Source organism: Mesoplodon bidens (assembly GCF_964165515.1).
Source record: "Mesoplodon bidens genome assembly, chromosome: X".
In the NCBI taxonomy this organism is placed as follows: domain Eukaryota; kingdom Metazoa; phylum Chordata; class Mammalia; order Artiodactyla; family Ziphiidae; genus Mesoplodon; species Mesoplodon bidens.
In genome coordinates, this window is record NC_138163.1 from 96,606,292 (window position 1) to 96,623,519 (window position 17,228).

At 39.7% G+C, this 17,228-nt stretch overlaps 1 protein-coding gene across 2 annotated transcripts in view; it reads right to left on the reverse strand.

Moving 5' to 3' along the window:
- CLCN5 (chloride voltage-gated channel 5) overlaps positions 1-17,228 on the reverse strand; it is a 153,871-nt gene that overhangs the window by 25,270 nt on the left and 111,373 nt on the right. For both annotated transcript variants that reach the window (XM_081222749.1, XM_081222748.1), the window contains exon 4: positions 1,687-1,838. In XM_081222749.1, coding sequence (XP_081078875.1) covers positions 1,687-1,838 — 152 coding nt within the window. The remainder of the gene's footprint in view (positions 1-1,686; positions 1,839-17,228) is intronic.

The window sequence follows — 17,228 nt, forward strand, 5'->3', positions numbered from 1 at the left end:
GGAAGCCCTGTACCTCTATTTCTTATCTTTGAAACTGTAAGTTAGCTACCCCATCTTGATCTGCAGTGACATCACAAGTAATAAATTATTATAAAATTTTAAAAGCAGTTTAAAATTTCATTTTGACTTATGACTTTAAGTTTCCAATTTAAGTGCTGAAAGTAGATGAGGTGACACTTTTCCCTATGACAGTGTTTCCATTCAGATGATGAACAGTTAATGCTAAAAAAAGGTCACCTTTGAACATTTGATTAACACATTTTAATTGATTTTAAATTATTATTAGCTGATATAATGTGTCTCAGATGCAACCATTTTGATATAATGGGAAATGTGCCCTTGTCATATCACAGGTGGCTTTCACAATCTGAGTAACATGTTGAATAAGCAAATGGTGACAAACTGAACTCTGAATACAGATAGCAAAAATTCTAAAGCCGTAAGATTCTATATTTTAAAGGCTGCCTGATGAATTGATATAACAGAAAGAATATGTGTGTATGTTCCCAAACAGCAGGAATCTTATAAAAAACAGAATGTTTTATAGAGATCACCTTTTTGAGTTAGGAGAAGAAAACTCTATGGGATTATGACAAATCCAAGGACTACAAAGAAATTTCTCAAAACCTGTACCTGGGACAACCTGACTCCTGGGTTTAGGTGGTCTTGAGAAAGCCAGTCAGGAGCTCGGAAGGGAATGAAAAGTGATCTGAACCTGACTGCTCAGGAGATTCACTCAGGTCTGAGAGGAGGAAATCATGGATTCAGGAGAGAATGGAGTCAACTTAAAAATCGAATTTTAAATTTGGAATCAAAGCAGAAATAGTAAGAAAGAAAAAATAATCATACTTACTGTTGGCTGAAGAAATGTTCCCTACTGAATCAGGATGACTGGGGCTGGGGCCCTACCTTTTGAATAAGCTCTCTATGTGCTCCTGACACAAACTAGAAATTGTGATTCCCTGATTTAAATGATACACAGCAATAAGTTAAAGGCAAATGACCTTGGCGGACTGCTCTGAGAAGTTTTCACAGTACTTTGAAAAGAGAAAAGTAGGGAGATTCTCTTGTCATATTCAAAACAAACTGGGCCATAGCTATAAGTACCATCTATCACCTAACATATTAATGTCATTGATCTGAATTTGATTGGTCTTGTGGTTTCGTGTGAGTTGAATGCATAAATTTGCTTTGGTTTTATGGTTGTACAAGAGCTATAATCACGGGTTTACCCTGTAAGCTTCAGTAAACACTACAGCTCTGAGATTTTTTTTTCCCTTTATTCCTTTAAAAAGAGCCCATTTACTTTTCTTAGGTGTAAAAATCCTGCTTCAAGGGGAAACCATAAAAGAGAGATGAGATGGGGAAGGAAGATCTTTGAAATTTAATTTGGTTCCTCCCACCAACTTTGTTTTCACCTCTCTGCACAGGCATTTATACCCAAGGATCCTTTTCAACCACTTACTATCAGGAGATAAATCAGCATTAAATATAAATTCTTTTCAAAATCATATATAAGATACCTTAAAAATAAAAATATATTAAAAATAAACCCTACATGTCCAACAGAAAACAGATTCAGCCACATCCAGGGTTGAGGGAAAGAATACGTATAAAGAATCTATATCTTCAACTTCTTCTCCTGAAGTTTCCTAACACTCACTCACAATGCATCTTTCGTCTTACCTCTCGGTGCCTATCCCGGTCTCGAGACTTCTCTCTCACCCAGTCAATTGTATTGAAATCATCATAGGTCCCCACACCAGGGATTGGCTCCTCCAAGAAGTCCATCATCCTATTTGAAGAACCTATTCCTCCACCATTGTATGACTTGTCCTCTGGATTGAACAGAAAACAGACATTAGTACTTCAGACACTCTGGACATTTTTAATACCTCTTTTCTGAGCACCAAGAGGTGAGCCCTTAAACTATCAGATGACTACTGTTAGGGTGTGCTGATAAAGCAGAATAATCACCTGGTAGGAACATCCATCACATTCAGAAGTTTCTGTGGCTTAGGCACAAAATGATGAGCATCTCGAGGCAGTGTGAATGGAAAGGGACGTATGAGAGCCACAGTACAAAGGGAGAATTGACAGGGGTTGAAGTTCAGTGGGAAATGATTTGTGAAACAAAAAACAGGAGCTTGGAGCAGCTTAGGTATTTCAGTTTCTGTTCTAGGATGAAGACAAAAGGGTCAAAGGTCTTTGCAGACAAATCAAGTCAGAAACCATTTTACATTTATAAGGCAGTAATTCCATCCTCAGAGGTGGCTTTTGCCTGAGTGGGGACTCCAAAGAAAGCATGTAGGTCTCTTCTAGAGCTAAGCTGGTTGGAATGTACATATTTCCCTTCCATAGATATAAGACTTTGATTCCTGATGCCATGGGTTTGTGGAAACTTTTACTGAGTATGCCAGGACAGTCTAAGATTTCCAAGTAGAGATTTAAAGAAAAGTGCATGGCTCAGAGATGACATGTCCCTCCCTGATCCTTCAACTGGAAGAAACATATCCTTTTGGCCAAAAATCACAGTCCTTCACCTGCTTCGTTTTTAGCACTTCTACTCTAATTACTTAAGCAAATGCTTTATCTTCTTTTCTAGACTATAAGCTCTTTGAGGGTAGCCCTATTATCTGATTTACCATTGCCTTCTCCAGTGTCTAGCACATATCCACGACCCAATAAATATCAGCTGAACCCAGGTTTGTTTGATGAACAGTTGGGATGAGGGAGGAGTGTTCAAACTCAGAAGTTGCACTTACACAAGGTTCCTTAGTATTGCTTAACAAACTTCTTCAAAATTTCCACAATCCTCTGGTGGAACAAGATTTCACTATTAAACATAAAATGTAAAATCGTATTCAGGAATGCATGCAAATGCACAATGAGGAAAAATGCAGAGTAATGCCATCAATGAACTCAACCAGCCACAGCTCACATTTGCAGCATCAACCTTGGCAGGGACAAAGTTCTATCGAGACTGGTGATGAATTCCTCTGTGAAGAAGGCCAAAGTGGGCCTGAGCTGACCTCCTCTTCCCCCATCCATACCCCCACCTTCACTCTAAACTCCTAACAGACAACTTGAGCACCCTCAAAGGATAAGTTTGAATTAACACCCAAGTTGTACCTGGTTTACAAAGTCTAAGTCTCCTGAATACCTACCTAGTTCAGCGTACCTTTCGCAAGCAACACACACACATGAAAGGAAAAGCTCTGCAGAATCCAAATCATAGTAAGGGTGGGGGTGGGGTGGGGGTGGAGTGGAGGAGATGAATAAGTTAATCTTAAAACCCCTAACCAAAGTCCTTTCCATATCTTCAAGCATACCTGGCTGTAAAATGGTTGAATGCTTAATCACCAGCCCAGCATTTCCTATCATGTCAGTGGCATACTGATAAAGATTAACGCTGGTGTGTTGTTTGAGAGCTTGGAGGGAAACAGCCAGCCGAGAAATGAGGGCAGAAAGAGACTAAAGTATGTGGGGCAGGGGGGAACCAAGCTGTTTCAGTTCTCAAGACAAATGCTGACATGAACACAGGACACCAACCAACGAGAAACTGACTTTTTAAAGCAGGTTAATGCTTCAATTGAATTTGGTCTGGTTTAAGTGTGCTCCTTTCAGGAGAAATTTTCAAAGGATTTTGTGAAGCTGATTTTTAAAAGCACCTAATAGTTACCTAACGTTACACTATATATCAAATGAGGCCCCCAGCTGGAAGAATATTAAGACAAAATGAAGATCTGCAACAAGCTTCCTAACAGGAAAGAAAAAATCCTATTACATCACTAGGTAACATGAGCACTGCATCATCCTTCTTTGTAGATAGTCTCCTATTATAAATGCAAATTGTCAGGCAGCTCTAAAAGAGCAGGCAGTGATTAGAATCCGACAACAGACTGCTTGTGATTCTCCAGATCCCCTTCTCCCTGGGGTCACGCTTCGGTCCTTGGCCAGGCTCAAGTCTGCTTACCTTCAATCACAGCTTTCTTTTTTTCTGCCTCAAGGAAGAAATAACCTTGGCAGCCCGCATTAGCTCATTTAGGTTGAGGAGCTTTTACAGAAGGAGCCCCTGTCTGAACAGCTTTAGAAGGGCACTTGCTGCATTTTCTGCCTTTCACAGGAACAAACGCCACCTAAAGAACCACCAGTGTTCCCTGGCGGTCAGAATGTGATGTCACTGTTGGAATCACGTGACCAGACCCTTGGACCAGCCTTGGAGAAAGGAAGATTTTTAACCGAGCACAGAAGCCTTAAAGATGTAGTCTCATCTAAACAAATGTCATCAAACTTGGGGCAGTCAGGTCAGTTCAGAAAACTGGGATCCAGAAAGTTTTAGTTTTCAGACCTCATCTAGCAGAAAATCTATGAAGGCAAAGTAGAAATATCGGAAAGCATTTAGAGTTACAGGGACCCTAAGTTTAAAAAAAAAAAAAAAACGAGGCAGGGGAGACAGGCAAATATAGAAAGGCTTTTTAAAAAAGGGCACTGGGGGATTCCCTGGTGGTGCAGTGGTTGAGAGTCCGCCTGCCGACGCAGAGGACACGGGTTCGTGCCCCGGTCTGAGAGGATCCTGCATGCCGCGCAGCGGCTGGGCCCGTGAGCCATGGCCGCTGAGCCTGCATGTATGGCCGCTGAGCCTGCGCGTCCGGAGCCTGTGCTCCGCAATGGGAGAGGCCACAGCAGTGAGAGGCCTGCGTACCATTAAAATAAATAAATAAATAAATAAATAAATAAATAAATAAAATAAATAAGGGCACTGGATACTAATAACAGATAAAATCTCACAAATGTAACAAGCTAAATAAGTGAAATGAGTGACAGATGCCGGACACAAGAGAGCACATAACATGATTCTATTCATGTAAGTTCAAAGTCAGCCAAACCTAAATTATATCGTTTTAGGACACAAATGTAAGTGACTACATTCTAAAGAGAAGCAAGAAAATGACAGAAGTAAAGACAATAAAGCCAGAAGTAAAACCAGAGGAGAGAGGGGGTCGCCATCTGGATGGAGCACATGGTGAGGGTGGGGCTTCTGGAAGGCTGGCAATTTTTCTTAATCTGGGCAGGGGTTACCTGAGTATTCACATTATAATTATTCTTTAAACTGTACACACATGTTTTATGTCTTTCTATGCACACATCATAGAGAAAATTATGGAAAACTGAACCACATATGAATTTACTATACAAAGTCAGTTCTTTAATACCACCTAGTAATTTTGAACACTCAGAAAGCAGTCAAGAAAATGAGGTGTGTTAGTGGTAGTGCTCTAGCTAGAAAGCAACATCAAGTCTGATCTCATTCATCCAACCTGAGTAAAAGTAGCTATTTCAGCCAGGAAAATTAATTCACTACTACAGTCGCATTGTTTCAAAGGCTTTCCCTTCTCTTGTCTTATTCCAAAGGCTATTTTTAAGCAGGTTTTAATAAACTGTGCAGTAAGGCTAGTCCAGTAAAGAAGAATGAAATTGCCACCTCTCACTATACCTACCACTGCTGTATGATATATAGGAAAGTTGTTAAGAGAGTAAATCCTAAGAGTTCTCATCACAAGGAGAAAACTTTTTCCTTTTTTCTTTTCTTCTTTCTTTTCCTTTTATTGTATCTATATGAGAAGATGGATGTTAGCTGAACCTACTGTGGTAATCATTTCACAATATATGTAAATCAAAGCATCCTCCTGTATGCCTTAAACTTATACAGTGATGTATGTCAATTATTTCTCAATAGAACTGGAAAAAAGAGAAGAAAAAAACTGCCATCTCCGAACTCCCTACGTGAATCCACAGGACAGCCACTGTTGAACATTAATCTAGTCAGTGTGCTCCAATAATCAGACTTGAATGTAGGGCTTTAAAATGTTGTGATTACTCTCATCAGTTCTTAAGGCCCAATGCATCCTGAAATGTCAGTACAACAAAACCTTAGGAAATGTGAGGTGCTTCATGGAACCTGTATGCTTTTGGTCTGTCCATCACTATGATGACATCTCAGTCTCTTGATGAACTAACCTAGCACTAATGAGAAGTAAAATGAAGTGGCAATGGAGAGTATTGTGGCAAAGAACTAAAAAGCTTAAAAAGCAAAACCTATGGCCCAAGTGTGACTGTCTTATACAATTACACTTTTAGAAAAGTATGTATATCTTACTTAGAGAGGATGACAGGGCCAACCTCACAAGCCTCCTTCAAAGTTATTCTTTACTCAATAGGATTCTGCCTATAGTATCTGAAGACCACTACAGAATTAACTTACTTTAATAAGATTTACTTTATCTTTTTAGATTATTTTATACTTTAAGATACTATCTATCTCTTTCGGTACTTAAAAAGTGTGTAGTTCTTCAATGTACAGTGATTGGATTGCATAACCAGTACCACATCAATAACTTTTGATGAAAGTTCATGTGTTTTTCAAATACTCCATCAGTGCTTCTAGGGGAGGAACTTTCTTATTCCATGTAAATTTACCTCTTTTGAAAACTAGAGGGCTGATAGCCATGACACAGTCCTCATACTAAAATGAGATTTAATTACAATTCAGATTAAGAAATGAGGCACTGGATTTGCAGCAACATGGGTGGACCTAGAGATTATCAGACTAAGTGAAGTATCTCAGAGAAAGACAAATAGCATATGATATCACTTATATATGGAATCTAAAAAATGATACAAATGAATTTATTTACAAAATTAAAACAGACTCACAGACATAGAAAACAAACTTATGGTTACTAAAGGGGAAGGAGAGGGGGATAAATTAGGAGTTTGGGATTAGCAGATACACATTACTATATATAAAATAGATAACCAACACAGACCTACTGTGTAGCACAGGGAACTATACTCAATATTTTGTAATAACCTATAAGGGAAAAGAATCTGAAAAGGAATACACACACACACACACACACACACACACACACACACACTAAAATTACAATGAGAATTGTTGTATTCAATTTTTTGGCTGTAATTTATGCAATTGCTTTTTGTGATTTTTTAGAAGAGGAGGCACCTGTGTTACTTCATTACTGTAAAATTTTCTTAACCAAAATTTGGTGAATTTTAGTAGTCAGTCTACCTCACTTTTTGCTTATGATTCTAAATTTTTTTAAGTTGTGTTTACAGTATGTTCTTGTCCTTTAACTTGGTGAATGTAGTAAAATTCTCTCCCATCCCCCCCCAAATATATATGAATCACTTTGCTGTACACTAGAAACTAACACAACATTGTAAATCAACTATACTTCAATTTAAAAAAAAAAGAAATGAGGCACTGGTATTCAGAATTTGACATTATATTTCTTTTACTCTTTTCTACCCCTCTATTCCCTTCTCTGCCAAATTTGTAATCTCTAGCACATGTTTCTTTATACAGACTGCCAGGTCAACATATTATTATGGAAATAAGAGAAAGAAATGCTTACCAATTTTTAATGCATCCTATGACAAAACCACAATGATAAAGTTAATATTTGGGGACAAAGAGAGTTATCTTTGTGGAACACAGATCTGATCAGATCATTTTCTGTTTCTAACACATTAGTGGCTCGTACAACAATGTTTTTAAAACTTTCAACATAGGAAGACCACTTAATGAGCATTTGGCAGAAGTGTGGACTAGGAATTATAAGATATTCATTATAATTTTTAGAATAGGAAAAAATTATTTTATTTTTTTAAATAAGTAAATTTTTTAAAAAAGAGAGCAGTGTTATTTAAAAAACAGATTTTGAAATATTTTTCCAACCACTTTGGAAAAAATATTTTTAAATGTATAATAAGGATAATGACAATGACACTACTAATTTTTTAAGGTTTTACCAATGAGAGGGATGAAACTGCACTCTTTCACAGAGGTATCTATATCTGACTTGATGACAAACAGCTTAAGCTGTGGGTCTTATTCCACATCCAATTGGTTTCCTTTCTTACCATTTTTATTACTTAGCAGAAAGAAATATTAATGTCATAATACTTAGTTGTCAGGAATGGCAGTAGAGATTATTCCATTCAGGACCAACTACTGAGGTACAAAGAGAGTAGTAAAACGCAAAAGGCTTTTCAAAAAACAGTGTATTAATAGTTAAGCTTCTTTAGATAAACAAGGACCTACTGCATAGCACAGGGAACTACAGTCAATATCTTGTTATAACCTATAATGGAAAAAAATTTGAAAAAGAATATATATATATTATACACACACACACACACACACACACACACATATATATATGAATCACTTTGCTGTACAACTTGAAACACTGTAAAACAACTATACTTCAATTTAAAAAATGGTAATTAGGGGCTTCCCTGATGGCACAGTGGTTGAGAGTCCGCCTGCCGATGCAGGGGACACGGGTTCGTGCCCTGGTCCGGGAAGATCCCACATGCCGCAGAGCGGCTGGGCCCGTGAGCCATGGCCGCTGAGCCTGCGCCTCCGGAGCCTGTGCTCCGCAACGGGAGAGGCCACAACAGTGAGAGGCCCGCGTACCACAAAAAAAAAAAAAAAAAAAGGTAATTAAAATAAAAGATTTAAGCTTCTGGTGTGTAAATACTCTACCAAGGGAAGAAGAGTAAAATTAAACAACGACCCTAAATATCAGATTGGGGTGCTTATTAGGCAACTCTAGATTCTTGACTCTATACAAAAAAAGGAGTAAAACTTAGGTAAGTTTTGAAGGCATAGTGTGCCCTTCAAAGTAAGTTATATTTAAAATGATTTAATGCTCTAGCAGGAAAATGATTCAGGTTAAAGTACATCTAGCTCTTAAATGATAAAAGTCGCCCGAAAGCTAACCTGGATTGCCTGAGTCTGGGAAAAAATGTACAAAAAACAAGTCAGAAAAATAAGTCAACCTTGAAACAGCTTTCCCGGTAAGTTACACTTAGGTCTAAAAACTTAATTAATGGGTGTTTAAAAGCACACTGCTTGAATGAGGAGGCATATAAATGAATGTATTTAGCTCATTTTCCTTTATGGAAACCACTTTCTAATTTTTTTCTAAAAATCACATGATGCTTAAAACTGGAAAACCCCTTAAAATACAAGAAAAGAAACTCCAATTTGAGAATAATGTTTATTTCAATCCCTAACCAATATGCCATTAGACATTTCCCTGAGGAGCTGAACAGTAACTGATTAAGTGAATTAGTTAAACACTAACAAAGACACAAGGGGAAAGAGGATAGAAGGAAACCTCGTGCACCCTGAAGTACTGCTTTAATGATAACCACAGCTGCATGAGGGCTCACTTATTGGCAGCAGCCTAAAGAAAGAAATAAGCACTCAAAGAAATGGAGCAGGGCTATTGGTATGTATCACAGGACTTGAAAATAGTTCCATTTTTAGAATGTATTTCAGTTTTTACAGGGATATATTGTATTTTTGCAAGGCTAAAAGCACGTATACAAAAAAGTCAACACTCGACCTAGCACACATCAGCAGATATTCATCCTGCAATCTTTTAAACTGTACCTTCATTCAACAGCAAGTACTAAGGGTCTATTATGAGCCACTTCTCACTTCCATACCTGCGCCCTTTTCCCTTCTTGTATTGGTTCATCCATTCCAGATCTCCCAATAAGCCATGAACCCTTTCACATTCCATTCATCTCTACGTTTGAGAATACATTACCGTTGAAGCCCCAATAATTAGTCAACGTTTTTAGGACCTTTCTATATATCAACTTGTGCCTCCATTCTGCTTCCCCACTTACAGAAACCCAGAGGCTGAAAAGCAAATGCTTTTTTTTCTCTCCCGGCCACACCGCCCTGCTGCTTACAGTATTGAACTCAGGCCCACAGCAATGAAAGCACAGAGTCCTGACCACTGGACCGCCAGGGGATTGCCCAGAAAAGCAAATGTCTTCCTGTGTAAGCCCTGGAGAATGTCACAGGACCATGTTATGTTTTAATATACTATCTTAGTTTGGCCCTGGAACACTTATTCAGGGCGACTATTCCATTGATACACATCTGTACAGCCATACTGGTTGTTAAATAGTGAAATACCTGTGGCTGTAGATAAATAACTACTCTTTCCCAAGGACTCTCCTCCCCCACAGCCATCCCCCAGAGGCTCCTGAACTTTCCCATGATGCAGCAGCTGGAACACCAGGAGGCTCCAGAACACTACCCGCAGCTATATCTGACATCCAATCTGACGGGTCAGTGCCTGTGTTGTTTTGACTGTCACCCTGCACCCATTTCATTTAAGGACTGACTGCTTGGTTCCTGCTCACAGCACGTTGAAATGTGAAGCTAAGAGGCAGGAAGGACAACAAAGAGGAAACTCTCTATCCCAGCTCTGCTGAGCTAGACAATCAGAGAGGTGGTGAGAGAGGTGGGGAACGGGACTGCAAAAACAATAATGAATCTATGATATGTACTATTAAAATGAAGTGTGAGGGCCATGAGAAGTATATAGGAAGGTGGGGCATGGGAGAAAGGGATAGGGAAAAGGCTTTCGAGATATGTGTGAATCTAGATTCTTATACCACCTTCAGACTCCTTGGTTCCCACTGGATACAGCTCTGCCCCCACTGGGTTGTAGACATTTGCTTGACAGTGTACCTTTTGTGCCTTCTATTCCCAGCATCTGCTCTAATGCGGAAGTTCCCCACCCAAATCACTTTCATTACCAGTGGAGCCAGGGTGCTAATTGCCAGAGTTACCAATGTTATGAAAAATAGCTTGAGGAGTATGGCTTGGTATCTGCAGACCCCCACTGTACAAAATCAATGTAGAAATACAAGTAGAGGGGATAGGTTTGAGAACGTTGCTGAGAGGGTTGTCCACATAAAGAAAATAGCCCTCTGCTCTATTACTTGCTCTTCATTCCTTCCTTCTCAAATTTATACATAAAAGGGACTGACAAGAAGGCTGGTAAATGTAAAGGGTAGGGAAACCCTGCTCTAAAATGCACATTCCATACCAGAGTGTTGAGAAAGCCTTTGGCTAGCACGATCCTCCTGTGTGACTACTTGTGCTTATTATTTTAGAAGCAGCATTTCTCCAGTTCTTCTATATTGAGTCTGCACTGGTTTCTCTCTATTAATCTCCAAAAGGAAGTTGTGGACAAAAGATTAGCAACTATTCTTTAGCAGGGGAAAAAACTTCAAGAGAGGAAATACCAAGTAGGAGATTCTTCTTGGATTCATGGGAATAGTGTGATGTTGTGGACAAAAAAAAACAAACAAACAGTTAAACACACACACACACACACACACATATATAATCTAGGAATTGCTCTTAAGGAAACACTTGTACCTGTGCACACCAATGTATGTATGCTATTCACTGCAGCACTGGAAACAATGAAAGAGTTCAGTAATGGGGGAATAGCATAAGGAAAGAAGTAGACTGATGTGTACTGAAATAGAAAAATCTCCCAAACTTACTATGTGATAAAAGCAAGTTACAAAATAATAAGTAGATTTTTTTTTAAAATTAAAGTGTGTGTCTCTGTGTTAACTGGATAGAAAAAGAATTGAAAGGGTCATAACTGAGTTATTTTGAAGGGTTATCTCTGGAGTGGGAAGTAGTGAGGGGACTTTCACATTTTATATACATGTGTATTGTTTGAATCTTTAACAGTGAGGTGTATTTATGTGTTATATAAGTGTTTCTAAAAATAAAAATAATGATAATGCAGCTAGAAGAGTAGAGACAAGACATTGCAAAGGGAAGACTTCCATTCTGAGAGGCAGACCACTGGGGTATTTAGAAACAAAGCAGGTGACAGTTTCTGTAGAACATTAGGAGGAAAGCACCAAGAGGAAGATGACTTACTAAATTTTTACATGAAAGTCAATGGGAGGACTTCCCTGGTGGCGCAGTGGTTAAGAATCCTCCTGCCAATGCAGGGGACACAGGTTCCATCCCTGGTCTGGGAAGATCCCACATGCCGTGGAGCAACTAAGCCCATGTGCCACAACTACTGAGCCCACGTGCCACAACTGCTTAAGCCCATGCACCTAGAGCCTGGGCTCCACAACAAGAGAAGCCACAGCAATGAGAAGTCCACACACCGCAACGAAGAGTAGCCCCCACTTGCTGCAACTAGAGAAAGCCCACGCACAGCAATGAAGACCCAACGCAGAAAGGAAAGAAAGAAAGGGAAGGAAAGGAAAGGAAAGAGGGGAGGGAGGGAGGGAGGGAGAGAGGAAGGAAGGAAGGAAGGAAGGAAGGAAGGAAGGAAGGAAGGAAGGAAGGAAAGAAGGAAGGAAAGAAGGAAGAATGAAAGAAAGAAAGAAAAAGTCTTTGTGATCAGACCCATTGTCCAGCAGTGAGAAGATACAGATTCCAACCCTAGCTCCATAACTCACTAATTGTGTCACCCTGGGCAACTGTCTTAATCTCTGTGGGTTTCAGATTCCCCATCTGTAAAAATGAGGGCATATCAGCATGTATGATTTTTACGGTCCTTTCCAACTCTCATACTCTAATTTTAGCAATGGTTATTTGTGGGTCATTCGTACATTGTGTTGAATGACTTCTGAGAAGACATTAGCTTTGAGGAATTCCAAATGGTATTTTGATTGCATAGTTATCACAGAATACCCTTCTGGCAAGATCAATAAATGGTACTACCAACCCTTAGAAAAGTAAGATTCAGTTGAGCGGTGAAGTAGAGCACAACCTGGGACCCAACACTGCCAGTCTGTGCCTAACTAGAGCTATACCAACATGGCCACGGTACCTCTGGAGTACCTGCTAGCCACAGACCCCGGAAACACCCAGCACACATTCCTGAAACATCACAGCAACCCTCTCCTCTACCACATAATGCCATAAATCGGAACAAGGTGAGGTTCATAATAATCCACTCAGGATTTATTAGAGGCCAAATGCCCTCTAATTTCTTTCTCCCTTTGAGAGGGGACCAAAGTGGTCTCACTAATTAGAAAATAAACGGGGAGCTTCCAGATTCAGCTCTGGCAAGTAAAAAGCTCAGAAATTGTCTTGCTGTACACTTGAAACTAATACATTATAAATTAACTATACTTCAATTAAAAAAACAACAAAAAAAGATGTTGCTCCCATTCGTACAGCAAGAAAAAGCTAGACAAACTGAAAAATCAATAACTTTTCTTGGACCCACTGGAGAATTGCTGCAAGGGAAACTCTGACCCCCAAATCTGAAGAGACAGGCTTATCCAAAAAACACAGAGAGATCTGCTTACCTGGAGTAGAAACCGCTAGAAACATAACTGGTAGGGCTACTTAAACGGCAACTTTGACGAATAGCTGAAGGCTGTGTGTGGACTTCTGTGAGAGTAAGGAACTCCTGAGCCTATACTTCGGTGGGTTTTATCTCCAGGAACCCTACCAAGTTCTCAAAATGAAGAGCTAAGAAACATGTCCTCCTAGCTCAGAGGAGGAGAAGTGAAGAGCTATCATTGTGAAATAGGCCAGACCTGTCTCTGTAACAAAGGCCTATGCTCCAGGGGAAAATACTTTGCCTGAGCCTTATCCCAGTTGGGGGAAGGGCATTCTTCCCTCTCCAGCCCCAACCCGACCCTTCTAGTCTCACCTACGGGGAAAAAGCAAAGTCAGTAGGGGTCTGGGCTTCCTGGAAATGGGCTGGGAAAAAGCAAAGTCAGTAGGGGTCTGGGCTTCCTGGAAATGGGCTGGGAAAAAGCAAAGTCAGTAGGGGTCTGGGCTTCCTGGAAATGGGCTAGGAATGCTGAGGTCAGAGACAGGAGCAGGGGGCAGGGAGAACAAAAAGCTATACCACCGGATTACACTTTGTGAAGGTCAAAGACACAAGACACAGGTCCAACAGACACTGCACTTTAATCAGAAGATTATAAAATAACCTGCTCCCCCATACCATACAAGCACACCAATGGGGCTCCCATATCTTATTAACAGTGGATTACAGCTGCAAGACACAGAATCTCTTTCAAGGAATTGTACTTAAGGAAACTAAAAATCAAGAGAGGAGACAAAAACAAGGACACTACAGGAATTTAACCCCTGGCACCAATAATGACCCCAAACATTAAACAAAGCCCAACTCCTAGCCCGTTTAACATAAATCCTAACACAAGGGAATTAAACTAGAAACCAGTAACAGAAAAACAGCTGGAAAATGACCAAATACCTGGAAATTAAGCAACATACTTCCAAATAACCCATGGGTCAAAGAAGTCTGAAGACAAATTTTAAAACATTTTGGAGTAAATGAAAATGAAAATACAACATAACAAAATTTGTGGGATACAGCAAAAAGCAGTACTTAGAAATTTATAATATTAAATGTATATATTAGAAAAGAAGAAAGAGCTAAAATCAAAAGATCTGAACATCACCAAAGAAGACATACAGATGGCAAATAGCAAATGAAAAGATGCTCAACATCATTTGTCATTAGGGTAATGCAAATTAACAACAAGATCCCACTACACACCTATTAGAATGGCTAAAACCTAAAACACTGACAATACCAATTGCTCACAAGGATGTGGAATTACAGGAACTCTCATTCATTGCTGGTGGGAATACAAAATGGTACAGCCACTTTAGAAGACAGTTGGGCAATTTCTTATAAAACCAAACATAGTCTTACCATATAATCCAGAAATTGCATCTATATATTTACCCAACTGACTTGAAAACTTACGCCCACAGGAAAAACTACACACAGATGTTTGTAGCAGCTTTAGTCATAATTGCCAAAAGTTGGAAGAAACCAAGATGTCCTATAGTAGGTAGGTGCATGAATAGACAAACTGTGGTATATCCGGACAATGGAATATTATTTAGGGATGAAAAGGAACGAGCTATCAATCCACACAAAGACATGGAAGAACCTTAAATGCATACTGCTGAGTGAAGGAAGCCAATCTGAAAAGTCTATGTACTGTACGATTCTATTTATAAAGACATTCTGGAAAAGACAAATTTATAAAGATGAAAACGGATCAATGGTTGCCGGGGCTCAGAAGAAAGGATGCTGAATAGGTAAGACACAGGGGATTTTTTAGGGCAGTGAAACTATTCTGCATGATACTGTAATAGTGGATACATGTCACTATGCATTTGCCAAAATCTATAGAGCTTTACAGCACAAAGAGTGAACCTTAATGTATGCAATTAAAAAAAATCCCAGGATGGAATGCAGAATGTGGCAAAAGAATCCAATTATATTACAAATTTGAGAAACAGCCTCACTAAAGGGGTAAAGGAAAAAGATGCTGACCCAAGTAACTGGAAATGAGTGGAGTTTGTAAGACTAAAGGTAAAAGAATTTTGTATAAGCACTTTACTATAGTTGATAAAGTAGTTTCCCATGGAGGGTATGGGTTAACAATTTGAAACCATGCACGTACACTGGAAATGAACAGTTAAATATTGGATGGTGGATGGTGGGAGCCACGTTTCTCACGACCTGGAGGGGAAGGTTACAGACAAGCAAGGGGAGGAGGCAAGAATGATCCATGTGGTAACGGATTACAGTTAGAGACACCAGTATGATCTCATGTTTAGCTTCATATAGATGCAGATAGTTACATACAGATAATCTCTTTACAGGTATGTGTAAATACGTGGGTCAGAATACACCTATATTTATATTTCCTTACTGAGAGGGCCTAGAAGCAACAACGCCCCAACAGAAAAAAGCACACCTCATGCCCAGATCTTGCTTTCTTTTTTTTTTTTTTAAGTTTTACTTATTTATTTTTGGGTGTGTTGGGTCTTCGTTTCTGTGAGACGCCTTTCTCCAGTTGCAGAGAGTGGGGGCCACTCTTCATCGTGGCGTGCGGGCCTCTCACTGTCGTGGCCTCTCTTGTTGCGGAGCACAGGCTCCAGACACGCAGGCTCAGTAGTTGTGGCTCACTGGCCTAGTTGCTCCGTGGCATGTGGGATCCTCCCAGACCAGGGCTCGAACCCATGTCCCCTGCATTAGCAGGCAGATTCTCAACCGCTGCGCCACCAGGGAAGCCCCCCAGGTCTTGCTTTCTAATACTAATCTCTGCTGAAAGGAACTAGGGCTCCTTGGAGAAATGGCTGATTCTAGGACTGAGGCAGGAAATACATAACATGGGCCTGGAGCATACTGTAGTACCAGAAAGTAAATAAGTGCTCAAGAAACCTGCACAGTGACAGGGGTATATCAAAGGGAGACAGAGCCAATTGAAAGAGCTCCAAATGCAAAGTTAGAAAAATTTGAATAAAATAAAGTAATAATGGATTATAGCCCAAAGTATTAAACAGATGAGTCCCTACTGATATAAATAAGTGATGAATAAATAACTGAGAATAGAGAAATCTCCAACGAAGAACAATTCCAAATAGTGTTTGTAGAGACTTCACCCTCAAGGAGGTAGAGAATAACTTCCTTATTCTTAAGTGTCAGCTACGCAGTGACTTCCTTAACCAAAGAACACATTATGGAAAGGATGAAAAAAGAGTAACTTCACAGTGGAGAAAACTGACAAACACTACCTCAGCCACGTGATCAAGGTGCAGTGATGAGTCATATTGATGGTATATACCTTTGATATGATGTGGTAAGAATGACACTTTACCTCTAGTCTCCTTCCCCCAAGCCCCAGTCCAATTATGAGAAAAACATCAAACAAATCCCAACTTAGCAACATTCTACAAATACCTGGTCAGTAATCCTCAAAACTGTCAAGGTCACCAAATACAAAGAAGGTCTAAGAAACCATCACAGCCAAGAGGAGCCCGAGGAGACAGGACGACTAAATGTAATGCGGTGTCCTGGATGGGACATTAGGTAAAAACTCAGTAGACCTGAATAAAACATATACTTAAGACAAAAATATAAATATATAAATGGGGGAAAGAGTAGAGGGCATACATTCTGAAATCTGACCGGGTATTTTCCCATTAAGGAACCTAAAGGAAGCCTTTAAAGCCTGTGGACCATCACCATAGGCCTCATTTTATGGGGTCAGCATATTAAAACAGGTGAGGTTTATGGCCCCATGGAGCTTTTAAAAGATAAGGGCTACTTTTTCTTTTTTTCAAGCTCAAAAAGCAGCGATAACAATTGCCATTCTCCTAGGCTCAGCGTTTAGGGAAGTTTGAATATTATGAGGGTGACAGTTCCCAAATTCCCTTTCCTTCTCCTCCTGGCACCATCCACACAAATGAGTCAGTTTGGGAGAGCCTAACTGAGATGATGAAGGGAGGATTCTCCATGAGCTGAAGCCCAAGATGGTTGGTTTTTTTTTTTTTT